Source organism: Myxine glutinosa, chromosome 5, assembly GCF_964187855.1.
Source record: "Myxine glutinosa chromosome 5, kmMyxGlut1.1, whole genome shotgun sequence".
Lineage (NCBI taxonomy): Eukaryota > Metazoa > Chordata > Myxini > Myxiniformes > Myxinidae > Myxine > Myxine glutinosa.
The window spans coordinates 44881551-44908971 of NC_136265.1; the positions used below are offsets into that span (position 1 = coordinate 44881551).

General features: G+C 45.9%; 1 protein-coding gene across 1 annotated transcript in view; it reads left to right on the forward strand.

Annotated features, from left to right (window-relative positions):
* IGSF22 (immunoglobulin superfamily member 22) overlaps positions 1–27421 on the forward strand; it is a 69488-nt gene that overhangs the window by 25012 nt on the left and 17055 nt on the right. Inside the window, exons 8-21 of the mRNA XM_068117174.2 lie at positions 68–184; positions 2822–2984; positions 4427–4699; positions 4885–5045; positions 6326–6461; positions 6579–6703; positions 8668–8809; positions 9037–9333; positions 9767–9921; positions 11888–12035; positions 12243–12416; positions 12541–12669; positions 25340–25642; positions 25755–25843. Coding sequence (XP_067973275.2) covers positions 68–184; positions 2822–2984; positions 4427–4699; positions 4885–5045; positions 6326–6461; positions 6579–6703; positions 8668–8809; positions 9037–9333; positions 9767–9921; positions 11888–12035; positions 12243–12416; positions 12541–12669; positions 25340–25642; positions 25755–25843 — 2412 coding nt within the window. The remainder of the gene's footprint in view (positions 1–67; positions 185–2821; positions 2985–4426; positions 4700–4884; positions 5046–6325; positions 6462–6578; positions 6704–8667; positions 8810–9036; positions 9334–9766; positions 9922–11887; positions 12036–12242; positions 12417–12540; positions 12670–25339; positions 25643–25754; positions 25844–27421) is intronic.

The following is a 27421-nucleotide window of genomic DNA, read 5'->3' on the forward strand; positions in this document are numbered from 1 at the left end:
TGTGTGTGTGTGCAAAAGCTTGAGTAACAGTTTCTAACCCTAACACAAAACTGTCATACATCCCCAGTCGGTGACAATCGTTCAGCAATTGCAAGATGTGGATGGACATGAAGATGCAACTGTGACGTTTGAAGTCCAGATGGAGCTACGAGACCCTAATAGCGCCATAATCCATTGGTTTAAGGTAAGTCGTATTTATTGTACGATTTATTGAAAGTCATAAGACTTGGGTCCTCTGAGCTGTCTAATGTGGGTTCCAATCTTGGTCCAGCTATAAACTGTCATCCTGGTGTTTCACAGACAGGGCGTTACATCGATGGGGGCAATTGTCCCTCGTATGGAAGTTAATTTGGGTGTTCCATCTGCCAGCATTAAATCCGTGCACATTGGAGATACCACGGAAGGCGAAATTACAAATTCCTGCACTGACCAACTGCTCGGAAGGCAAAGGCAAACCATCCATCATAATACTTTGTTGAGGAACTGCTTCGGCAGCACCAACGCTCTGTAAAGAGTATTGTCCATCTTATGGCATCATCACCACTTAGCGGTTAGGGTGTCGGCTTGGGATCCTGGGTTCGAATCCCGGTCGATTGCTGAATTAACGCCAGGGGGGTTGACTCAGCCTGTCATCCTTTCGGGGTCGGCAAATTGAGTACCAGTTCAATGGTAATTCCGTGTGTGTCGCAAGTGGTGACTAACAGGGTTGGCGGCAGGAAGGGCATCCGACCATAAAACATTGCTTCAAAACGGGGACCACGGTGCCCAAAAAAGGACCAACCCCTGCTCTATGGGGAAAAATGGCCTCTAACGGTGTTTTTTTATGGCATCATCACCCATAAGACTTGTGGGGCTATTTACAATGCCTCGCTTGGACAAACACAGTGTCGTATATAAAGAGAGTCTGGCCATCTACCGCTTTTCCCATATAGAGCTATCTGGCTGTGTGATTGGTCAATCCGTGTCACGTGGTCTCCATGGAGCGATTTTGCTTACCAATCAAGTTACTTTTGGGTTCACTTTCATACAGAAGTGGCATTTAAAACAGGATTTCACTGGATTTTGGTGGGATTATGGTATGTTGTGCGGCATGGGGCTGCTCTTTTGGACGAGGGCGAGACAGAATGATGCACAGTTCCCTCGTGACAAGGTTTCGGATGATCATCAGCATCCCCATTCGCCCTGATATAAAAAATAAAGTGCTCGCAAAAATTTTCACAACCCAACTCGATGCCTTTCTTGAGGACAGGAACACAATCGCAAGAATGAACGAGATGCCATGAAGGGAAAACTCAGCAGCAAAAGTATGGCAATGCAATTGTTCGTCTCGAAATTGAAATACGTAGAGTCGGACCCCAAAATTTGCAGTCCCAACATTCACGGGTTCCACGTATTCGCGGTTGATAAATGGCGACCCGATTATACATTCGCAGCCCTGTGTCTTGCGTATTAGCGGAATCTGGGAACCTATCCCCCCTCTTACCATTGAAGCAATGCCCCCACATTCGCGGTTCTGACATTCGCTGCCCTGTGTCTTGCGTATTAGCGGAATCTGGGAACCTATCCCCCCTCTTACCATTGAAGCAATGCCCCCACATTCGCGGTTCTGACATTCGCTGCCCTGTGTCTTGCGTATTAGCGGAATCTGGGAACATATCCCCCCTCTTACCATTGAAACAATGCCCCCACATTCGTGGTTCTGACATTCGCGGCCCTGTGTCTTGCGTATTAGCGGAATCTGGGAACATATCCCCCCTCTTACCATTGAAACAATGCCCCCACATTCGCGGTTCTGACATTCGCGGCCCTGTGTCTTGCGTATTGGCGGAATCTGGGAACCTATCCCCCCTCTTACCATTGAAACAATGCCCCCACATTCGTGGTTCTGACATTCGCGGCCCTGTGTCTTGCGTATTGGCGGAATCTGGGAACCTATCCCCCCTCTTACCATTGAAACAATGCCCCCACATTCGCTGCCCTGTGTCTTGCGTATTAGCGGAATCTGGGAACATATCTCCCCTCTTACCATTGAAACAATGCCCCCACATTCGTGGTTCTGACATTCGCGGCCCCGTGTCTTGCATATTAGCAGAATCTGGGAACCTATCCCCCCTCTTACCATTGAAGCAATGCCCCCACATTCGCGGTTCTGACATTCGCTGCCCTGTGTCTTGCGTATTAGCGGAATCCGGGAACCTATCCCCCTCTTACCATTGAAACAATGTCCCCACATTCGTGGTTCTGACATTTGTGCCCCTGTGTCTTGTGTATTAGTGGAATCTGGGAACCTATCCCCCCTCTTACCATTGAAACAATGCCCCCACATTCACGGTTCTGACATTCGCAGCATTTTCCATGAATGTATCCCCGCGAATGTTGGCGGCTGACTGTACTGTAATTATATCGACTTTTGGGGGGGTTTTTTTCGACATTTTTGAAAGAAAGGCTTGCATCGTTCTTTCATGCTTCATTATTATCAATTAGAACGTTGTATCGTGACTTGATATTTTTTATTAACCAACTCCAGTTAAACTCAACGGATGTCGACATGGCTCTGACTTATGCGAGGCAAATGCCATGTATTTGGCTCAAAATATTCTGATCATTCACCGTCTTTTTTCATTCTCAAGGTCACAAGGTCATGGACGGCATAATTTTTGAACAATGAGTTATTTAGCGTGCCTGTGTCGATCGGCGCCGGACCCAAAATAGCTGGAGCAAAAAAAAAAAATTTCAACAATGTACTGCCATCCATTGCATGCATACCTGTACCTGTGCTGCCTGTACCTGTGCCTTGCATGTACCTGTGCTGCGAGCGTAGAACGGGGAACTTATCCGGCCGAACGTCAGTCTGGGAAAGTTCACACTCAAGCAGATCGGCATGAAGCACCAGCTGGTCATTTCCAAGCTCAAGCAGAAGGACGCTGGAGAGTACAGTCTCCAGGTCAACGAGAGAACATTGAAAGCCAAACTCAGAGTCATTGGTATGTTTTACTTCAATTTGACCTTCTGTGACTTCGTACAACAACTCTTTGTTTCTTTGCTCTTTTTGTGCCTCTTGTTACAAAATCTAAGATTTTTTCAAGTATATTGGTTGGTCTTGTCCGTTATTCTGTCTGTCTTTCAATTGCCTACAGGTCACAATTTTAAACCGATTTTCACCAGATGGTAGAGTTGGTCAAAACGAAGAAGCCTATTTGGTTTTGAGGTCAAAGGTCATCTTGAGGTCAAATTTCTAAAGTTGTCATTTTTCATCTGATTGACTTGAAAGTTGAACAGCATTTGCATATTGAGTCACTAAATTGAGAAACCAACTATTTATGAAGTCAAAAGGTCAAAGGTCAACCTTCTAATATCATCAATTTTCATCTGATTGACTTTAAAATTAAACAGCAATTACACAGTGCATCACTGAATTTGGAAAGCAACTATTTTTATGAAGTCAAAAGGTTGAAGGTCAACTCAAGGTCAAACTTCTAATATCTTCATTTTTCATGTGAAAAATAATTAATTTTAATCTGATTGACCCGAGCTTTGATAATAAAACGGACAATTTGATGTATCCATGGCAACGTTTGTGGGGGGAAGGGGTGGATTTTGAAAGTATCGGGCTCTGCATGACGTCTTTCTTGTTTCTGTATTAAATATTCGTAACAGCATAAATTTGAAAAAGAATGCAATTCCATCGGTAAAAGGAGCCATGCACGAACATTATATTGTAGGTAAATATATTTCACATTTCTGAATCAAACAAAATTGGTTTCATTTCAACAACTATATCTAAGTGACTCATTCCAGTTGTTTTTATTTACATACGGGTTGGGATGGGGTGGGAGGCACTGCGTTTTCATAAGGCACATTTCAGTGCCAACCACCAACAAATTGTGCTCAGAGCATGAAGAGAGTCAACAACAAATTGTAGACCGGCCCCACCTGGAGGCCAGAACAAGCAGATTTTCCTCTTCTGGAAAGTCATTTGTAATAATTGCCAGCTGGGGTTTTCAAAAAGACAATCCTGTAACAACATGTTCATTACTTTGGAAGTAACTTGGATTTCATTAATTTGCAAACCAAATCATTTGGGGAGTTATATCCTCAGCATCCTTGGCACTGTAGGCTGACAGGATGGCCTAGAGGTACGCACAGTACACTTTCCTCAAAGCTGTCATCCCAATGTTTCACAGGCAGGGTGGTTCATCAATGTGTGTCCCATAAATTCTGATCCCAGATAACCAATCATCTCTGCCTTCGACGTTATAATGAGGTTTGTTTTTGGAAGGAAGTGAATATTTTGTTGGATTGCTGGCACACTATGACTGACTCATGCACTTTCAGAGTGGTATTTCTCATTCACTGGAGGTTGTACAACTGGAATCATTTTATTGACCTTTTAACTTGTTTCATTCCATTTCACCCTCCCTGGTAGATGAAGTGCTGGAGATCATATCCAAGCTGAAAAAAACACATGTCAAAGAGCGTGATTCAGCTGTATTTGAGCTCAAGTTGTCCAAGCCCATGCAGAATGTGGATTGGTCATTTAATGGCGTGCCACTGAAACGCAGTGACAAGTATGACATTGTGGTGCTGGACGGAGGTACGACCCACCAGCTGGTGGTGAAAGACGTGCGGGCAGCAGACAGGGGCAAGTACGCCATTGCTATAGCAGACCATCGTTCAGAGGCCGAGCTCGTCATGGAAAGTAAGAGAAGCTTTACAAATGTCTGCACACTGTTTTTACATAGAAAAAGGAAATTTTTTGCATAGCAAAAAGAGGACAAAAAGAGGACATAGAAAAATGACATTTTAAAAATCAAATTGTCCACTTACCAAAATGCTTAGGTCTGCAGCATTTTCCATTCTGTCCACTTGTTTGCATATAAACAGAGGAGCCCATAAAGTTTATCAGCAACCTGAAGACCGTGCGGGTTAAGGAGAAGAATGCTACACGCTTTGAGTGCGAGATCAACAGTAAGGAGGCAAAGGTTCGCTGGCTCAAGAATGGGCAAGAGATTCCTGAAAGCGCCTTCCATAGTGGAAAGTACAAGGTGAGCGACAACATACGCGCAGGAAATAAGAGCTTTGCAACTGTCGTTTGGACTAAAGGGTGATCACTACCAAATGACATAACTATACTTGCATGAAAAAATGGCAGAAAATTTTACCTCTTCTCCAAAATACCCCCATCGCCCCCTTCCTTTTTGGGTTTTTTGGGCCTTTTCGGTCCGCATGAATTTTTGGGTCCTCAGGAACTTTTGGATCTTCGGGGTATTTTGGGTTCTCTGGGTCTTTAGGATATCACGGGTTTTAAAGGGTCTTCAAAGGTCGAAAGGGTCTCAGCGTCCTAAAGAGTTAAAAGGTACATTTCAATAGTACGTAATATGTATTCATGTATATACAGTATTGCGTGTGCAAGGGAAAAAAAAGGAGGTGGAGGGGTGGCAAAAATGGAAGGGGAAGGAAAAGTGGGGGGAGAGGGATAGTAGAGTGGAAAGGGATAGTAGAGTGGATTTGGAGGAGGGAAGAAATAGTTTGGCAGTTTTTAGGAGCTAAAAGTAGGCCTAGATCTTCTTCGTTCATATGCATCACAAGCCTGCGGAGTAGCATGAACAACTGAGGGCTCGCCTGTGCCACTGATGCAGTACCCTCTGTCGGTTTGTGTACCTGACCTCATACCTCACCTTGCCTGTGAGACACTAGGATGACAGTTTGTAGCTGGGCCAAGATTCAAACCCAGGCTAGATACAGTGTATATAGAAAGTCTACACCCTCTTTTGAATTTTTCACCTTTTGTTGCCTTTTAACCTGGAATTAAATTGCATTAAAGTAGACATTTCCCACCTTTATTTACACATCATAACCAACAACTTCCAAGTGAAAAACAAATTCTACAAATTTCAGAGAATTAATTAAAAATACAAAACTAGAATATCTTGGTTGGATAAGTGCTCACCCCTTCTTATAATAGCAATTGTAAATTAGCTCAGGTGTAACCAATCACCTTCAAAATCACATACCAAGTTAATTGGCCTCCACCTGTGATAGATTGTAGTGATTCTGATTATTTAAGAATAAAATCAGCTCTTTCTGTCAGCTTCCGCTGCTGGTTAGTGCATTTCACAGGAAAGGCTCAACCATGACCACCAAGGAGCTTTCAAAAGATCTCCGGGATAAAGTTGTAGTATCAAAACAAAAGTCTTTTGTGGGTGTATTAAAATGTTGCAATTTTTGTTGATGCAATTACTTGTATATATATATACTATACTATAGTCTTGCGATATTACTTTCCCTGAATTCGTTGCCATTTTGTTACTCTTGCCTTTTATAGGTGGTATCGGATGGGCGTCGGCATGAGTTGGTGGTAGAAGATGCCGCCGAGGGGGACGCTGGACAGTACAGTGTGGTGATCACACAGGAAGCCGACGATAAAGAATACCGCTCCGGGGCAGATTTGATTGTAGATGGTGAATTAAATTACATTTACATGAACAAAAATATTGTCGAATACTCATAAAAGCTAAAGTTTTCACATACTGACCTAAAACTAGAGCCAAAAACAAGTTTTCTCCTCAATTCTACAGAACGTCTGGCAACACTACAAAGTGGCCTGTCTGACCAAGAAGTGCGGACGGGACAGAGCGCAGAGTTCACCTGCATCCTTGATGATGAGAAGGTTGATGGGGTTTGGCGCAAGGATGGGCAGCCGGTAAGTGTCATAATGACCGTGCATCAATAGGTAGGTAGCACGTGCACACTTGTACTTTCTATTCCTGCATTGTCATCTTTGCAACATGTATCCGAGGAATGAGTGATGTTGAATATGCAGGAAAACATAATTTGACCTATCACGCCTGACCTCTCTTTTTTGGACCACATCTAATCGATGCATTTATTTTGCATCATTTTATTTACATTTTGCATACGACATTAAGATCCACAGTGCATTAGCATTGACCAGCTAGTCCGTAGGCCATTTGTCGTTTTTATGCCTCCGCCCCCGAAGGTGGCCAGAGGCATTATGTTTTCGGGTTGTCCGTCCGTCCGTCCGTACGTATGGGCTAAACCTCGTTTTTCTCAGCAACCACATGTCTGATTGAGACAAAACTTTTAAGGTAGGAGTGACACCCATGTAGAATGTTTTTTAAATAATTGTGACGTCATAGGTCACGGTATGGCAGCAATTTTGGATTAATCACAAATAATAATAAAAAATTCTCGGAAACCGCTGAATGGAAAAATTTGAAACTTGTCCCATTGTCAAGTACTCCCAATGGGGAACAAAAGCATGATAATGACATCATAGGTGAAGTGCCCATCCCAGCCATAAATGTTTCAATCAAATTCCTTATCCTAAAAATCTGAAATTTCATGCATAGGATCTGTGGCCCATTTGTATTGAAATATTAAATTTAAGACATCACAGATCATAGGTCACATGGATTTTCAGCCATATTGGATTTAACATAAACAACCCTAACAAACATCTTCTCCCAAACCACCGAAATGATCGACTCAAAACTTTATATGTGTCATCTGCTAGGCATGACGATTAAAAGTTGATCACAAAAACGTCATTGGTCACATGGTGTGGCAGCCATAATGGATTGAAGGAAAATATTAAATAATTATATCTCTGAAACCGCTTACCCTATCAATGCAAAACTTTACAAATATTACCTAACACCATTGCTGCATACAGTTTGAAAATGATGATGCTGTAGATCATGTGGTTTGGCAGCCATCTGGGATAGAAAAACGAACCTTATCCGATCAACACGAAACTTCACAAACGTGATCCCTTACCCATACATATGCAGAGTGCACATTTATGATGTCATATGTCACGTGGTTTGGCAGCCATATTAGCTTAAAAACCGATATTTAAACAAAAACCCTTCTCCGAAACCGCTTCACCGATCGATGTGAAACCTGGCATTTCTGGTAAAAATGTGATACTTGAGAACAGCTGGAAAATTTTAAATCAAAGTTGTTTATTTTAGGTCAGTCAACGAGGGCATGCAGTCGCATTGCTCTAGTTTTAAAACAGATTCAAGTTTTTGTAATTCCATCCCGACCAAAAAGGCATTTGGTTGACAGACAAACTATTGTGGAAGATATGATGGGATTCATATATTGGAGGTGGTTATTTTTGTTGGTAGTCCACTTAAACAAAGTCTTTCTAACTACAGAACCCCTTTCTCAACATCACACACAGAGGAACTATTATTTAAGAGGGGCGTTTCATACCCAAAGACATGACTTTAGTCAGGGTACTGGGCCACAATGGCCACTTCCTTTCCAATGCATTGTGGGATCTTTAACATCCATAAGCGAGTGGTACCAGATGGCGGTCAGCTTATGCCAAAGGAGGATGTTATGATGATGATGATGTTCCACCTTATCGCAGAAACCCCATTTTGAGTTTGAAGCAGTTTTAATTGGATTTGAGTAAAGTAGGTGGACAGTGTGCCAGGTGATCCATCTTGCCAATCCAAAGATGAATATGGATATTTGCCAATGGCTAGAGAAGCAAGTAATATAAAGCAATTTCTGTAGTGGACATTAAATAAATGTATGTTCATGAATTGTTGAATGAAGCATTACGTTTGTCATCCACTTTTGCAAAGGTATACCTGTACCAAACAGACGATTCTGTCCCTACACTTATAGATCGCCGAGAGCGACAATATAACTATCGTGAAGCAAGGAGCAGTCTATCGTATTTTGATAAAGAATGTGCAAGATGAGGACATGGGTCGCTACAGCTTCACAGCTAAAGGTGTTCGCACAGAGGCCACCCTGGAGGTTGCAGGTAAAGTGTCCTATAAGAACATGGAACTTTTGGCCTACGTTATTGGTTTCCTGTGAATAGGTGAGATGTATTGTCTACCGATTTGGTGATGGTCATAACTTCGTCACCGATAACTTTGTCACTTAAATGTGGGGGAAGGCAGTTGATCTCACATAAGGAAAATAAGGTCAAAACTTTTGAGATCTTCTTGAGTCTTCTCATACCCTTTCGGTGTGTGCATCCCTCAGACCCACCGGAAATAGACCCAGAGCTGCTGGAAAAGCTTATGAAAGAGCCAATCACGGTAAAGGCCGGACAGACAGCAACCCTGAACATTCCTTTCAAGGGAAAACCTCCACCCAAAGTTACTTGGCTTCGTGGAGACCTGGAGGTGGAGGCCGATGAGCGTGCAAAGATAGACCGCCGTAAAGACGGAACGACATTCATGTTGTCGAAGTGTGTCCGTGATGATAGTGGGCCACTGAGCCTCCGGCTCCGCAGCAGCGCCGGCTCACTCGTTGTCAACATACAGCTTAATGTCGTGGGTGGGTCTCCTGCTCTTTCTGCCTTTCCTTCCCCCCCTTTTCTCCACTTGATGTCTGTTTTCTAACCCGAGATACAAGCAATGATATCACGCGTGCTAATACAACATATCAAGGACCATTGGCAATCACTTTAGCAGTAATTATTCTCCTTAACCTGAGAAGATGTACTGCATCGCCTTAAATATCAACAGGTGAAGTTTTGTGTGCTTTTCTTGTTTTGCTTTCACCCCCCCCCGACCCCCCCCCCCCCCACCCTTTTTTTTCTTTTTTCTTTGCTTTTTACCAACAGCTGTATTGTAGTGCATGACAACTGCACTTTCCCCCACAAAAAACATTTTTATTACTTTAGATATTAGACACGGGTAGTATGAACTTGACGTAACACGTCAGATCTAAGTTATACTCTGTTCTCCCCTTTGCACAACGTCCACAGACATTCCAAAGCCCCCGCAGGGTCCGGTGGAATTTACAGAGCACACTGGCCAAAGGATTGCCATGAAATGGAAAGCACCCAAGGACAATGGCGGACGCCCCATCACCGGTTTTATCATCGAGCGTCGCAAGGAGGGTCGCGACACCTGGGTCAAAGTACGATTCCGTCTGCAAAGGAACTACGGGTGGCCACCGAAGACACGATCGGGAACCAAAACATTAGGATTTTATAGATGGCACTATATACTATTTTACTATAAGGCATTATTATTCAGGGTGGGGGTAAGGGGGGAGGGGAGGCTGCTGGGTCATGGGTGGGGAACGGAGAATTCCGTTCGGAGAACGAACGGAGAACGTTCCCCTCCCCTCCCTTCCCCCTCCCCCCCCCTCCCTCTCCCCTCCCCCCTCTCCTCCCCTTCCCCCTTCCCTCCCATCCCCTTCCCCGCCCGGCAATGCCGGGTACTTCTGCTAGTTTTACTATAAGGCATTATTATTCGGCATTCATTATTATTATAATATTATTATTAGAATATTATTAATAATAATTATTATTATTAATGGTTATTATTATTTTAAATAAATTAATTAATAATTAACATGATTAATGGAATTGTCAATTAATATTAATTAATTAATTAATTAATGGAATGGAATTAATTAATGGTTATTAATTAATGGTTATTATTATGGTGGAATTAGCCTGGTGTTGGCTTAGTGGTTAGGGTGCTGGCTTGGGATCCTAGGATCCTGGGTTCGAATCTCGGTCGATTGCTGAATTAACGCCAGGGGGGTTTGACTCAGCCTGTCATCCTTCCGAGGTCGGCAAATTGAGTACCAGTTCACTGGTATTTCCCTGTGTGTCGCAAGAGGCGACTCACAGGGTTGGCAGCAGGAAGGGCATCCGGCCATAAAACATTGCTTCAAAAAGGGGACCACGATGCCCGAAAAAGGCCAACCACCGCTCTGCGGGGAAAATGGCCTCAAAAGGTGGTTCTTTTATGGTTGAATTATTAATTATTATTATTAGAAATCATTATTATTATTATTAGGCATATTAGGCATTAGGGTGATTAGGATTAGGATGGATGGATTTTATAGATGGCAGTAGCATAATTTGGTATACTTGACTTGACAAAAGCTATTTGGTGAAATTATAGTGCAAAGAAGAGGATGATGATAATATGTGGGGATAGAAATTTTAAAATAAAAATATCGACATCTTAGAGGGAAAGCATTGCTTTCCACATATTCCGTGTGCAAGCGGAAACATTTTTGGGACGTTGGCCATTTATTCCGGTTGTGGTTGTCGTGTCGGTGTGATTGAACACCGAAGCGTAAAGGATCGATGTGATGAATGTCTATTCACGAAATACGTTGGGTCAATCTAATGTGTCGTTTAATGCAAGTGCTTCCCTGGTTCTTTTGTTTAATTGTACACCGCTCCTTTCCGATTCCATATCCGGGTGCTGCATGACGTCATCGCCGGGCACCGAAGGGGGCCCGGCGATGACGCGCGCTTAAAGGGAGTACTCAGTTTTCACTTTGTTTTTTTTCCGGGCGATATCTCAACCATCCTTTGAGCTGGGAAGCTGAAATTTCGGCACAATAGTGAGCAAGTACTTTGGCAAAAACGGCATTTTTTGATTTTTGATTAATCAATTAATTGATTAATTAATTGATTAATTGTTATCGATTTATCAAGTACTTATTTATTTTATTTCTCATCTGGGCGATATCTCAGGCACCTTTTGAGCTAGGAAGCTGATATTCGGACACAACAACGAGCAAGTGATTTTGCTGTAAATAGGATTTTTGATTTATTGATTAATCAATTAATCAATGAATTATTGACTTTTTGATTAATTTTCAAAAAGTTACACATTCAAATGAAATGGTGGTGGTTTGGTATGCTATTAGCCAATTGGTTAAGAAATTAATTATTTATGATTATTTATTTATTTAAATTACACAATTAATCAATTTATTGGACACCTCTGTCTCCCAATTCCGTCTTCCATGTGCTACATGGTGCATGTCACGTGCTAGAGGACATGTTATCATTTATTTGGCATGGGGGCGGTGTACTTCGATTGTATCTGTAATGTATTTACTTTCTTTTCAGGTGGGAGAAGTAGATCAGCACACCACAAATTTCTCGTATGAAAAGGTCGAAGAAGGAAAGAAATACCAGTTTCGGATTCATGCCATCAACAGTGAGGGTCTCAGCGAGGCGATCGAGTCGGACGAGGTGTACGCTGGAGAACCGTATGGTGAGGTGTTATTTGGAAATAATGGAATGATAGGATGGCCTAGAGGTAGACACACTAGAGGTAACCGGTAAAAGGCATTTGCATCAGCAGTGCAGCCAATGATGCTACCCCACAGCCTTGTGCTGCATACGATCGAAAGAAGATTTAGAATTAATTAATTAATCGACGAACGAACCAATCAAACTAATCTTCCATGCCCTCCCACAGTGGCACCTGACGCACCAACTGCTCCACAGGCGACAAATGTCACCAAGGATTCGGTGACACTTTCCTGGATCCCACCGCAAAACGACGGTGGAAATGCAATTCGTGGTTACATCGTAGAACGACGCAAGAAGAACAGCAACCTTTGGGTCACAGTGAACACTGAACCTGCACAGGGTATGGACTACTTATACACCATCTCTGCATCTTATTATATAGCACAGAGCCTTCACATGATACAAGGCCACTGAAATTGGGGTTTGTTGGAATGCACATCTTACACAAGGCTGGACGTGTGCAGGGACAGAGTTGGTGGTTGGGAAGATGGTGGAAGGAATGGAATACGAATTCCGTGTGAGAGCTGTGAACGCAGCTGGACCTGGACAGCCAAGCCCTATTTCTCAAGCAGTTCTTATTCGAGACCCGATTCGTAAGTTGGTCTTGCACTACCAGGATGCACAACCAAGTGTTGATCACCATCCCACATCCTGACCCTTCCTCGTCAATAACGGTCATGCCAGCACCACGAGACTTTTTTTGTTCTCAGCAACCACATGTCCGATTGAGACAAAACTTTCAGGGTAGGAGCGACACCCATGTAGAATCTTTATATGATAATTGTGACATCATAGGTCACGTGGTATGGCAGCCATCTTAGATTAAACGCAAACAATTAAAATATATATTTCTCGGAAACCGCTGAATGGAAGCATTCGAAACTTGGCACATTGTCGAGTACTCCCAATGGGGAACAAAAGCATGATAATGATGACATCATAGGTGATGTGGTATATCAGCCAAAAATGTTTAGATCGAATTCCTTATCCTAAAAATCTGAAATTGCATGCACATCATCTATGACCCATTTGTATTGAAATATTAAATTTATGACATCATAGGTCACATGGTTTGGCAGCCATATTGGATTTAACCTAAAACCTTTAAAAAAACATCTTCTCCCAAACCACTGACGCGATCGACTCGAAACTTTACGTGTGCTATTTACTGGGCATGGCGATTAAAAGTTGATCATGAAAACGTCATTGGACACATGGTGTGGCAGCCATATTGGATTGAAGGGAAATATTAAATAATTATATCTCAGAAACCGCTTACTCCATTGATGCGAAATTTTACAAATGTCATCTAACACCATTGCTGCATATAGTTTGAAAATTATGACATCGTAGGTCACATGGTTTGGAAGCCATCTTGGATAGAAAAACAAAACCATATCTGATCAGCATGAAACTTCACAAACGTGATCCCTGACCCACACACGTGCAGAGTCTACATTTTTGATGTCATACGTCATATGTCACATGGTTTGGCAGCCATATTAGCTTGTAAGCCAATAGTAAATAAACAAGCGTTACGGCTAGGTCCCCCGTCGGGGAAGTGATGTGAGTTGACAAAGTGGAACACGCAGAAAACATGCTATGATATGATATTTCGCTCACAAGGGTCAGACAAACATGGAGGCGGCCATCTTGGATTTTGACGTGGCGACCCAATTTTCAATAGCGTTCTTCCTTATGCCTAGATACACCCACACACCAGAAGGTACTTCGCTTATTTTTCAAGATATTTCGCTCACAAGGTTCAGACATATATATGGTGGCGGCCATCCTGGAGTTTGACGTGGCGACCCACTTTACAGTGGCGGTCTTCCTTATGCCGAGATACACCCACACACCAAATTAGAAATTGGTACTTCGCTTATCTTTCAAGATATTCTTCTCACAAGATTCAGACATACATGGCGGCGGCCATCTTGGATTTTGACATGGCGACCTAATTTTAAACAGCGTTCTTCCGTGTGCCTAGATACACCCACACACCAGATTAGAAGTTGGTACTTCGCTTATTTTTCGAGATATTTCGCTCACAAGGTTCAGACATATATATGGTGGCGGCCATCTTGGATTTTGACGTGGCAACCCAATTTTCAATAGCGTTCTTCCTTATGGCGAGATACACCCACACACCAAATTAGAAGTTGGTACTTCGCTTATTTTTCAAGATATTCATCTCACAAGTGTCGGACATACATCGTGGTGGCCATCTTGGATTTTGACATGGCGACCCAATTTTCAATAGCGTTCGTCCTTATGACGAGATACACCCAAACACCAGATTAGAAGTTGGTACTTCGCTTATTTTTCAAGATATTAATCTCACAAGGTTCAGACATACATGGCGGTGGCCATCTTGGATTTTGACGTGGCGACCCAATTTTCAATAGCGTTCTTCCTTATGCCTAGATACACCCACACACCAGATTAGAAGTTGGTACTTCGCTTATTTTTTCAAGATATGCAGGTTACAAGGTTCAGACATACATGGCATCAGACACACATGGCGGCGGCCATCTTGGATTTTGACGTGGCGACCCAATTTTAAACAGCGTTCTTCCGTGTGCCTAGATACACCCACACACCAGAGTAGAAGTTGGTACTTCGCTTATTTTTCAACATATTTCGCTCACAAGGTTCAGACATATATATGGTGGCGGCCATCTTGGATTTTGACGTGGCGACCCGATTTTAAACAGCGTTCTTCCTTGTGTCTAGATACACCCACACACCAGATTAGACGTTGGTACTTCGCTTATTTTTCGAGATATTTCGCTCACAAGGTTCAAACATATTGTTACGGACCGCGGATAGGATGTTGTTTTGCCGAGCGGATGGCGCCGCGGCCCTAACAGTTACCCCGACTAACCCGATTCCTGGACGTTGGCCAAAATCGCGCCACAGATATTCAATATGGAAACCTCTAAAGCGACCGAATGTAAAGAGGAAGAAGAAGACGTACAGAAGAGTAACAGGATTTATTATTTACACACACTAAAGCAAAAGGAGCAGTCAAGGTTATCTACAGGGAAAATGGAAAAAGCAGGTGACACAGTGAAAATACTAGCTTAACTATACAAGCTTAACTTATTCCCTGGGACAAGACAAACAAAACAAACTCACGTACACAAGAAGGATGGAATGGCAGGAATGAATGCTGGAAGGAGGAATGGGAAGGTTCAGCTGGGGCAGATGGTTCGGGCTTGATCCCGCACGGGACGTCGGGCTGGACCTCGACGGCCACCGATGCCACCGCAATCTGGTTCCCGCGGGGTAACGGGTCGAAGCTGCCTGATGGAGTCAACGCTGCTTGTGGAGCCAAAGCTGCTGGTTCTCTGGCTCACCTCAGGATGCGTCTCCCTTCTTTCCCCGAGGGCTCGTCCCGACTCGTCTGCCGTCTCTGGCGCAACTGTTAGAAACCTGAACTCATCTGCCGTCTCTGGCGCAACTCTTTCTTGGAACCTTTGGCGCAACTCTTGTAATTGACCTGTCACTCTAATCTGGACATGCTGCTTCTCTTCTTTGAAAGGCTTCCGCGCGCGCTTATATAATGCCTCGGGCGATCAAGCCGCCGGTGTCCAGGACACGCCCATCGGTCAGCTCGCCTCGGCCCTGATTGGTCGGCACGGCCCTCTGGCTCCGCCCTTGATGACGATGGGCGGGCACGCCCAGGAGTCGGCAGCTCCTCCCCCCTTCTTCTCCAAGCCGACCTCGTGGCGAATGGAGTCGCGGAGGGAACAGTTGGCAATTGTAGCAAAGTGGACGGCAGATGAAATGCAGCAAAGTGGACGGCAGATGAAATGCAGCAAAGTGGACGGCAGATGAAATGCAGCAAAGTGGCTAAACCTGGTACTTGGAAGATGCCATGTCGGAGGGATCTACTTTATTTAATTCAGTGCAATGGAGTGTCAAATTAATGGAAGACAAAGCCTTAACCTAATACACAGAATAAGGAAATAAACTACTGAACAGGGATATATGGGGTCCTTCGTGTATGCTTTATGGAATTAACTACGGGAACGCCTGTTGATCTTCATACAACAACAATTGCAGGAAGGAGGGTGACATTTTACCACAATTCACTGCACAACAATTTAAAAAAACAACATTCTCATATCCACAACACTGCACCCTCCTCCCCTTAGGCACATCCCGGGCCTATGAACTTTTACCTTAGTGTGGCACGTAGGTGTAGTTCCCTCTACATTTAACCTGACCCTGAGTGCGACAGTTTTAAAACATAAATAAATATGTCCCGCTGCTCCATTGCACCCTGTCTAACAGATTCACGCCCACAGCTAACCGAATTGCGGAATGGTCTTCAAACTATACATTTACGGTGGGGACGCATTATTTACAATGACTCTACTTTTATTTACAATACTAACCCAGGACCTGTGATTGTTCTTTTGGGGGGGGAGACAGTCTGCCCTGCATCGATGCACCATGAAGCACCCAAAAACGCACCAATGCACCCTCAAGCACCAATCGGTGCACAGTCACTGCAGTTCTCAATAAAAAATAAACCGACAAACCCCTAACTCTGCTGGTGGTCTCTTGCTCTTCGGCTCCCTCTGCTGGCTATTTGTTCTTCCAGATGTTGTCTTTCTTTTATTTTCTTACTGGCGGCCTATTGGTGGTATTAAACCTGCACAGAACGTGTCCATTTTTATATATTTATGGCCCACAGGGCCGACTAGTGTGGTTCACCTGTGGGGCATCGGTGCCCTGTGACCAAGGTCCGCCAGCAAGATATCGGGCCTTCATGGCCGGTTCCAGCAGAGGGGCCATGCCCCAACCCATGGGGTCCATCAGTGGTGCTCAGCCACAGACATGTGGTCCATAAGGTGGTGCATCGATGCAGACAGCTGGTTCTGGGAGTTCCGGGCGCGCAATGGCGGACTCACGCACGCTCCCCTCGGCGCCCAGTGGCGCACAGGTCCTCATGTGGGAGACAAGGGGGGAAAGGACAGATGAGCGAGGGGTAAGGTCTCAAGGGTACACATCAAACAAGGCAATGCAAGGCGAAGTGCGTACGGAGAGCAAAGTGAGAAAGCTCGTCCCTACCGTACGTCACCCCCCCCCTGTCACCTACTCTACCCTTCCCTTTACCCCATATTTACAACAATCTACACATTTACAAATTCGTCACTACTGTCACTTCTCCCCATATCTCTCCTACACCAAATTCGTCACCACAATCCCTCTAACCAAAATTTGCCATCACCCAATTCATCATCAATCCCTCCTAAAGAGGAAGAGATGGAACAACAAGCACAATGTCACACCCACGTCATGATGCATCTCACAATCCAAAACATTTGCATCATAAAAATAATAAAAACAACCTGGCATGGTGTGGAGGTACGTCATCCCAGGTGAGTGGATGTAGATGGTGCAAGGAGATTTCAAACCTAACTATCTTCTAAATGACATTAACACACTTTACACTACCCGGGGTCTTTCCCTGCCAAACCATTGGCCAACTTACTCTATGGGTTCTAAAAACCAAATTCCCATTGACCAAACTGTGGTGCTTCTCAATTTGGGGTCTCACTCCCCCGATTCATCTCCCTGTGCCCTTGCACAATTTCAGGACTGGGGCGTGTAGCTCTCCCAGCAGGCCTACCCACCTGCACACCTCCACCACTGCAGTTGCCACCCGAGCTTACCTAGCTCCTCACCCTAACCTATCTAATTGGGGAAGGCCCCTCCTGGCTCTGTCACCCCTCGGTGCCCTCTGGCACTGGGCTACCCGGGTCCGTCCTCCGGATCCTCGGGCCCCATCCACAACAACTCTACCGGCTCCCAGAGCCCACCTGCGGCCTCACCTGGCCGACATCCTCACAGTGGTGGAGTGCCCAACCAACTATACACACTAACAGGCTACACGCCCAGCCATTTCCACAACACTAATGCACCCATCACTACACTCCTGTGCAACTACCCGCACCACAGATGCCAATATCCAACCACAATTTACCTGTACCCTCTACCTAACACTTACACTACCCTCCCCGGGTATTTGTGATGGGGGTCCATCCTCCTTTCCCCCATCCACACCTTCGCACCATCCACTCCACTCCACCGTTTCCACCATACTCACTCCACGACCATCCATTCCAATATTCCATATACTCCAGACCATTTATTCCATACACCTGTTCTCCATTCACCTGTTGTTGCACACCTGTGCAATCACACCTGGTGCCACCTGCACCCTCCTTCCTTCCTGGACCATTTGGTCAGCACAACTCACATCACTATCACTCACTCACACACTGCTCCATATACCTGTCCAGTTGCACACCTGTGCAATCACTATACAACTCACAATCACAATCATTTACTCATACCCTGCTCAATACACTTGAATACACCTCCAACACTCACACGGCATCATCTAAACTACCTGTTGCCCTGCTAACTTAGTGCTCCCCGTCTTCCCTTTAAACTAAGCACATACCACGTCATTATCATCCACACTAATCTACCTGCGTCCCCACTACAGGTATCATTGTCACTACCTAACCTTAACGTTACCTAAGGTCATCTTCTAGGTCCCTACACACAATATCCTAACCCTCCCGGGCTAGTTTCCACTGCCAACCCCATAAACTAGTGCTCCTTTGCCCCCGGTGTGAGAGATGGCAGAGTTGCCATCCCACCACATCGGGTATCTCTCACTATAAATTTTGCTCGTCCAAATTCAACAAATCAAAAATTTGCCAATCATCTGCCAATCATTCTACCAATTATCAAATTTTGCTTTGCAATTTCGGGTCCAAAACACTATCCTCGTCACACGCCTACTCACTTGTGCCTCTCGGTGCGCCAATTCATCTCTAAAGCTCGGCTTCGTAAAGCCGAGCAATGAATGCGGGTTGTTTGGTGCCAGCGGCTGGATGCGTCTGGCATTCGATGCAGGGAAGGACGCTTACCCGGGCCGAGATCCCACGCACCATCCCGGCACAAAGCCGTCCAATGGCCCGATCTCGACCTGCCGGAACGCCTCAACAAAAAGGGGTCGCCATGACGACCCTTCCTACCGGGCCGCCCGTTCCGCTTAGTGGAGCACGGACGCGGCCGTTCCGAGCGAGGCCCAGCGTGGATCGCGTACGGCGGTTCTTTCGAAACCGCCGTGGTTCGGATCCCCGCTGGTCCTCGCGGCACGCGAAGCTGCCCGGCGCGCACCGAGGGCCCGATTCGGCTATACGTCGCTCTAACCGCTAACCCGGTTACCGTCGATGCTTCACCTGCATGCTCACACGCATACGCGACCCCTTTCACCCTCACCGAGCTCGATGCTCCAACGCCGCCCGTACACCCCGCGTACTTCGTTATTGCACTCGTTCTTTCGCTCACAGACTTGGTCACACACCTGACCACCGCACACCTTTGACACACTCGTCGTTCGCACACCTCACCAACACACCTCTTCGCGCCCCCTCCTTGGTCACCTCCTCTGTGACAACCACAGGTGTGCTCTCACTTGCACACGCAACCACATGCCTCACTACCAACTCCAGCGTGCATTCCCATACGCGCTCTACCATTCCAGGTGTGCATCCTTCCATTCCAGGTGTACATCCTCTCTCACCTGCCACAACCAACTCACGCTCCGTGTCACTCTTACTACTCTTACCACCACTCTTGACAGCGCACTCTTTCCTCATGCACTCCTCTGTTACACACCTTTCTTGCGCATCCTCTTGCGCACACTCTCCCGTTACACCCTCTGTAACACTCACCACAGGCGTGCATTCTCCCTTACTCTTGACAGCGCACTCTTTCGCCATGCACCCGTCCGTTACACACCTTTCTCGTGCATCCTCTTGCGCACACTCTCCCGTTACACCCTCCGTAACACTCACCACAGGTGTGCATTCTCCCTTACTCTTGACAGCGCACTCTTTCCCCATGCACCCGTCCGTTACACACCCTTCTCGTGCATCCTCTTGCGCACACTCTCACGTTACTTCCTCCGTAACACTCACCACAGGCGTGCATGCTTCCGTTACATCCCTTGTAACACTCCCCATCCCGCGCTTCCATGTGCCCCCTCGCACCCGCGCTACGACCAACTCACTCTCGACAGCACACTCACTCCTCGGCGCGCACTTTTTCCTCACACTCCCCAGAGTCGGACATTCTCGCAGACCTCCTCCTTCGCACTCCGTACCTGTCGCACACTTCACCAACGGCCTCTCACGAACACCCGGATCCAAATCAACCCCCAAGCCGACTGAAGCTCCCCTCACATCATATACATTTCCGAATATATCGCCACTCACGTTGGCACCTCGTCTCCGCACCTTCTTCGCCCCCTGCAAACTCTTTATTTGGTTAGCGAGCACACCATCATGATTTGAGCACCGACCTTGTACATATTCCATCACCTCCTCCTTTATTTCCCTCTTAGTTTCCCTCCATCTCTTCTTAATTTCAATCACCCCTTCTTCCACCTCCTCTAATTTTTCCTTTACCTCCTTCATTTCCCGGTGCGCCCCCTCTATCTCTTCCTCTAACGCCACCTTCACCGTTTCTATGTGCGTCCTCACCTCCCGGTCCTTCGTCTCCATTACTTCTGTCACCTCTTCCAACCTCGTTGTCAGTCCCTCACGTACCATCTGACATTCCCTCTTCGTCGCTGTCAAGTCGTCTTTTAGTTCTTTTTGTGTCGCCTTTAACCCTCCTAGTACCGCAGTGTTCCTTTGTACCTGCTCCACTAACTCCGTCTGTCCCACCGTCAGCTGTTCCACCTCCTGCGCCAGGTCCACTATGCCCCCTTGTAACCTTGCCGTCCCATTTCTCACCTCTTTCTCCATACGCTTCTCACCTCGCTTTACCTCCTCTCGTACCCCCGAGACCTCCTCGCTCACACCTCGTCTTATTTCCTCCCACATCTCCTCCATTTCTTTAGTAGATGCCGCCCTCATCTGTCCAAATTCATCCCTCTGAGCATCCAGTTTACCTTCCAACCCGATTTTCACCTCCTCTATCTGGTTCCCCATCCGTTTGATTTCCCGGGCGGATTGCTCCCCTATTTCCCGCAATTTGTCGTCCATTGTGTTTTCTAACCCCCTTAACCCATTTTTCACCCCCTCTATCTGATTCTCCTGGGTAGCCATTCTATTTTCCACCCCCGTTAACCCATTCTTCACCTCTTTTATCCCGTTGTCTAACCCTTCAAATTTATTGTCCAACCCTTCAAATTTCTTATCTAAACCCTCAAATTTATTTCCCAACTGTTCGCTGGTACCCCTCGCTTCGTCCCTCATTACCCCCATTTGGCCCCCCAATTGCTGACCCTGAGCATCCATCTGGTTCCCCAATTGCTGACTATTAGCCCTCATCTCATCCCTCTGCAGGTTGAGGGACGCCTGCATTTGCGTCATAAATTGCTCCATGAGGGCCTGCATTTGGACCACCCCCATTGGTGCAGCGGGCGCGGCTACCGCGCGCTCGTGCGAGGCGCCTTTTTGCGCGCCTGAAACCTCGTGCGCGAGGACGCCATTTTGCGCGCCTGAAACCTCGTGCGCGAGGGCGCCATTTTGCGCGCCTGAAACCCCCTCAACCACATTGCCATTGTTCTCCTCCTCCCTTTCCTCCACATACATTTCCCTGAGGTCCTGGGTCGATTCTACCCCGTCTATCTCTCCCACCGGCATCCCGTTGGCCTTGACCAGCCATGGCGCGACTTTCAAATTTAGGATTTTATAAAATACAATTTTTGGGCCACTCGTAATTTGAGCGCGCTAAGCGCTCGAGGTCCGAATCCCACTCCTGACACCACTTGTTACAGACCGCGGATAGGATGTTGTTTTGCCAAGCGGATGGCGCCGCGGCCCTAACAGTTACCCCGACTAACCCGATTCCTGGACGTTGGCCAAAATCGCGCCACAGATATTCAATATGGAAACCTCTAAAGCGACCGAATGTAAAGAGGAAGAAGAAGATGTACAGAAGAGTAACAGGATTTATTATTTACACACACTAAAGCAAAAGGAGCAGTCAAGGTTATATACAGGGAAAATGGAAAAAGCAGGTGACACTGAAAATACTAGCTTAACTATACAAGCTTAACTTATTCCCTGGGACAAGACAAACAAAACAAACTCACGTACACAAGAAGGATGGAATGGCAGGAATGAATGCTGGAAGGAGGAATGGGAAGGTTCAGCTGGGGCAGATGGTTCGGGCTTGATCCTGCACGGGACGTCGGGCTGGACCTCGACGGCCACCGATGCCACCGCAATCTGGTTCCCGCGGGGTAACGGGTCGAAGCTGCCTGGTGGAGTCAACGCTGCTTGTGGAGCCAAAGCTGCTGGTTCTCTGGCTCACCTCAGGACGCGTCTCCCTTCTTTCCCCGAGGGCTCGTCCCGACTCGTCTGCCGTCTCTGGCGCAACTCTTAGAACCCTGAACTCATCTGCCGTCTCTGGCGCAACTCTTTCTTGGAACCTTTGGCGCAACTCTTGTAATTGACCTGTCACTCTACTCTGGACATGCTGCTTCTCTTCTTTCAAAGGCTTCCGCGCGCGCTTATATAACGCCTCGGGCGATCAAGCCACCGGTGTCCAGGACGCGCCCATCGGTCAGCTCGCCTCGGCCCTGATTGGTCGGCACGGCCCTCTGGCTCCGCCCTTGATGACGATGGGCGGGCACGCCCAGGAGTCGGCAGCTCCTCCCCCCTTCTTCTCCAAGCCGACCTCGTGGCGAATGGAGTCGCGGAGGGAACAGTTGGCAATTGTAGCAAAGTGGACGGCAGATGAAATGCAGCAAAGTGGACGGCAGATGAAATGCAGCAAAGTGGACGGCAGATGAAATGCAGCAAAGTGGCTAAACCTGGTACTTGGAAGATGCCATGTCGGAGGGATCTACTTTATTTAATTCAGTGCAATGGAGTGTCAAATTAATGGAAGACAAAGCCTTAACCTAATACACAGAATAAGGAAATAAACTACTGAACAGGGATATATGGTGTCCTTCGTGTATGCTTTATGGAATTAACTATGGGAACGCCCTTTGATCTTTATACAACAACAATTGCAGGAAGGAGGGTGACATTTTACCACAATTCACTACACAACAAAAAAAAAAAAAAAAACATTCTCATATCCACAATATATATGGTGGCGGCCATCTGGGATTTTGACGTGGCGACCCAATTTTCAATAGCTTTCGTCATTATGCTGAGATACACCCACACACCAAATTAGAAGTTGGTACTTCGCTTATTTTTCAAGATATTCATCTCACAAGGTTCAGACATACATGGCGGCGGCCATCTTGGATTTTGACGTGGCGCCCCAATTTTCAATTGCGTTCTTCCTTCTGCCTAGATACACCCACATACCAGATTAGAAGTTGGTACTTCGCTTATTTTTCAAGATATGCAGGTTACAAGGTTCAGACATACATGGCATCAGACATACATGGCGGCGGCCATCCTGGATTTTTACGTGGGTTGCACCCACACACCAAATTCGAATGCGGTCCTTCGCTTACGCACACACGCCCGCACGCCGCATGCATGGACGGACACACGGGCGGAGGGGAAAGCCATAGTCCCCCTTTCGCTCCGCTGAGCGACGGGGGACAAAAAACCCTTCACCAATCGATGTAAAACCTGTCATGTCTGGTAAAATGTGATACTTGATAACAGATGAAGGGATTTAAATCAAACTTGTTTATTTCTAGGACAGTCAACAAGGGCATCTACCCGTTGTCATGGGCAGGGACTACACGGCGGCATATTGCTGACACGGTCGCATTGCTCTAGTTTTTCAAATAGCATTGGGATAATCATAAAGCGTGGAGATAATGTGATGAATAACTCAATGACTGACAATACAATGGAGATACAGAATAGTATGATGAAGACTCGATAGGATTTTTCCCACTTAAGAGAAGTTTCACAGCCAAAAACACAACTTCATCAGATCATGAAACATGCTTTATACAGAGTATTGGTGATGCCAAAGCAGTTTATATGGAGTTACAATCCTGGAATGGTCACCACTTCAACACAAAGTTAGGGCACGAATTTGGAATTTGGCCAGCGTGCTGGCTATAGCTCACCAACTTTTCACAAAGGACATCGTGGAATTTTTGTCGTCCACCAACTACAACATCCACCAAAAACGAGACAGCTTAGAGGCGAGTGTGCATACCTTTTGGCAGAGTGCCGACTTCATCAATGCAACAACAACAAAAAAATCCTCACTGCTAGGAAAATGTGACAGTGGCTGGAAACTACAAAATAAATAGCTCCGATTGGGCTGACAGTCATCAGACCTCTGCTGATTTTGTGGGATCACCTGATACTAAATCGAAGAATCCCAGACTAAGGTATCCTTCCGGACCATCGAGTAGAAGGGCTGTATTGGGTTTCAGAGCAATCAGTTGTTAAATAAGGCCCGAGTAGGGATCCGAAGTTTGGGGGGGGGATAACCTCCTACTCCACCCACCCCCCCCCCCCCCTAAACCTCCATGATCTACTCTAAAATCGAAAAATCTAAGCCTGAGCAATTGTGGGGGCTACTGTCTTGTATTCATGTGTCAAGTTTCAGAACAGTCAGCCAAGTGACAAGGGAGGAGTAGAAAAAGTAGCAAAAAGCTAACGGATGGACGGACAGACATCCGGACAACACTACCCATTTTATAAGTTGATCTCTTCGAGAATCGAGACGAGATGACCTAAAAGTGATGAAACATCTATCCAGTAAAACTCAAAAACAAGGCAGGTAGGTGTTTGTTTGTCATCAACCGCGATGTTGTGGCTGGAGCGGGTATTTCACGTCAGCTGTGGAAGCCGTCGGTCAGTATTAGAAGTCAGTCAGTTTGTCTACTCTTCGCAAAGACACTGTCGGACCTTTCATCGTGAGCCAAATAATGGCAGCAGATGGGACGCCAAGTTCAATGTCCATCTGAGGAACGGTCTCGCCCTGCATACTAAACACCAGGATGACAAAGTACAGCTGGGCTGAGATTCAAACCCTGGCTGGAGACCTGAGAGGCAAGTGCGCTCAACTCTAGGTTAACAAATATGTTGGGAATGGGTGGAAGAGTGGCTGCATTAACAGGTGACTCCTGCCAGTCCGATTTACAAATATGTTGATGAGTTTTGTTGGTGGGGAGAAAAGCTGTTTGACTCAATATCATAGAACGTAGTTCAGTTATATGTCAATAACATGAATGATCTGTCGGAATATCCACCATCTGTTTGTTGACCTGTCTTACAGACCCTCCAAGTGCCGTAGAAGACCTGGAAGTCATCGACACCACCTACTCGAGTATCACACTGGCTTGGAAGGAGCCGAAGGACCTAGGAGGATTCACGCCATTCAGCTATATAGTGGAAATGCGGCCTGAAGATGGAGTGGAATGGTCGCGCTGCAACATGAGCACTCTTACAGACACAAGATTCACGACGACGGGACTCCGGGAAAAAGGCCGCTACATGTTTAGAGTGCGTGCAATGAATGAAGCCGGTCTTGGCGAGCCACGCGATTTGGGTCGCTGCGTGGTGGCCATGCCCCCACCAGGTATGTAAACGGATCCCAAAACCTCATTTCTGAGTATCAGCAGAGATCTTGACTTGAGATTGGCCTTGTTGGTGGGAGTGTGACCTAACAACATTCTTTGGTATCGTTGCAGTGCACCCAAAATTTAAGCTGACATCCGGACATAAGTCTTATCTCTTCCTCAAGGCCGGGGATGCAATCCGTTTGAACATCCCTTTTATAGTAAGTCAGAGGTCTCTGTCTCTAAGTTTTGGTAACATTTAAACATCTTTATAATTACCCCAAGTTGTCTTGCAGGGGGTAGAGAGGGGATGGTGGGCCTAGGTAGCTATATCGCTACCTAGTGGGCTTCTACTCTCCCGAATCCTCCAGTATTTGGTTCCAACCACAGGTCCAATTGCCACACCTGATTGCCACAAATCTCATTCCAGGGCATCAAACATGAACTAGCTATGCCCCAGACGAGTGAGTCACAGCTGATCATATCTTATCCATGATCCCAATGCAGCTCACTGTACCTATTCCAGCCACCCTTCCACCCATTCCCTTTGTTTTTCTTCTACTTCTTTGGCTTAAAGGTTTCTTTGTTCGTTTGCGACCCAGTCTTATCCCCACCCATTACTTTGTTGTTACAGCCTTGCGGCAATAATGACAAGTTGAGTCCTTGTTCGGTGTTGTCTTGTTATTGTCTGGAGTCAAAACTTGACAAAGGGCCTAGAAAAAGGGGTGAGGTTAACGATGTGTTGCAAGCAGGTAACTTGTACAGCCATTTTGGAAGATCCTTCCTGAGCAAGAAAAACCATGTTAGCACAACAAGTTCTCAAAGGTGGCAAGTATGAAAATGTAAGGGTACCTTAATATCTCAAAAAAGCCATTTTGAATGCAATGCCATACCATAGTATATATTTCAACAACCATGTTGGTTAATAAACTAAGTTATTGTATGCATTGAAAATACTTTTTGACTAATTCTAATGCCTAGGCCAAAGATTTGAAGCAATGGACACAAGATATTTCAAATAATTTGCGTGCAGGGCTATGCAAAATATCAAGGACAAATGCTGAAATGTAACAAGAAGAAAAAGTCGTAAAATGTCATAGCCTCTGCTGTGGTTTTAGTAATTTTGTTGTACGGAGTTAAAGGCCGCCAGTCGGCCATCTTTGGACCGATGACAAAACAAAATCTTCTGCATATGTATACTCATGTTTTTTATCATGCCATCACATGTATCTTTGTGCCAAGTTTGAAGAAAATTGGACCATGCATTTCCGAGAAATTGACAAACACGTTTAAGTAACAAAATGGTCGCCAGTCGTCCATCTTGGATCTGATCTCGAAAATAAATGACGTGCATATGTAAGCCGTCATTCATTATCCGTTTGCCAAGTTTGAACAAGATTGGTGAATGTATGTCGGAGAAATGGTTGAGGGCTTGTTCAACATCGGGGTTTTTTTTTTTTACAACTAAAATGGCCGCCAGTCGGCCATCTTTGACCGCATCACGAAACAAAATGATGCGTGTACCGTCACGTATTGTCTTTGTGCCTAGCATGAACAAAATCGGTCGATACATCTGAGACACGGTTGCGGATGCACAGACAAGACCAAATCCATAAGCCCCCGTTTCGGACCAAGTCCAACGGGGACTAATAATCGTTGCGTTGCTGGATGTTAATGATCCATGGTGTCTTTTGTGAATAGTAGACGAGCTGTGGCTCGCACCATGGCAAAATTACAAATTCCTGCCCTAACCTACAGGGGCCCTGTAGCGGCACTGCGACACCCTTGCAAGAACCGAT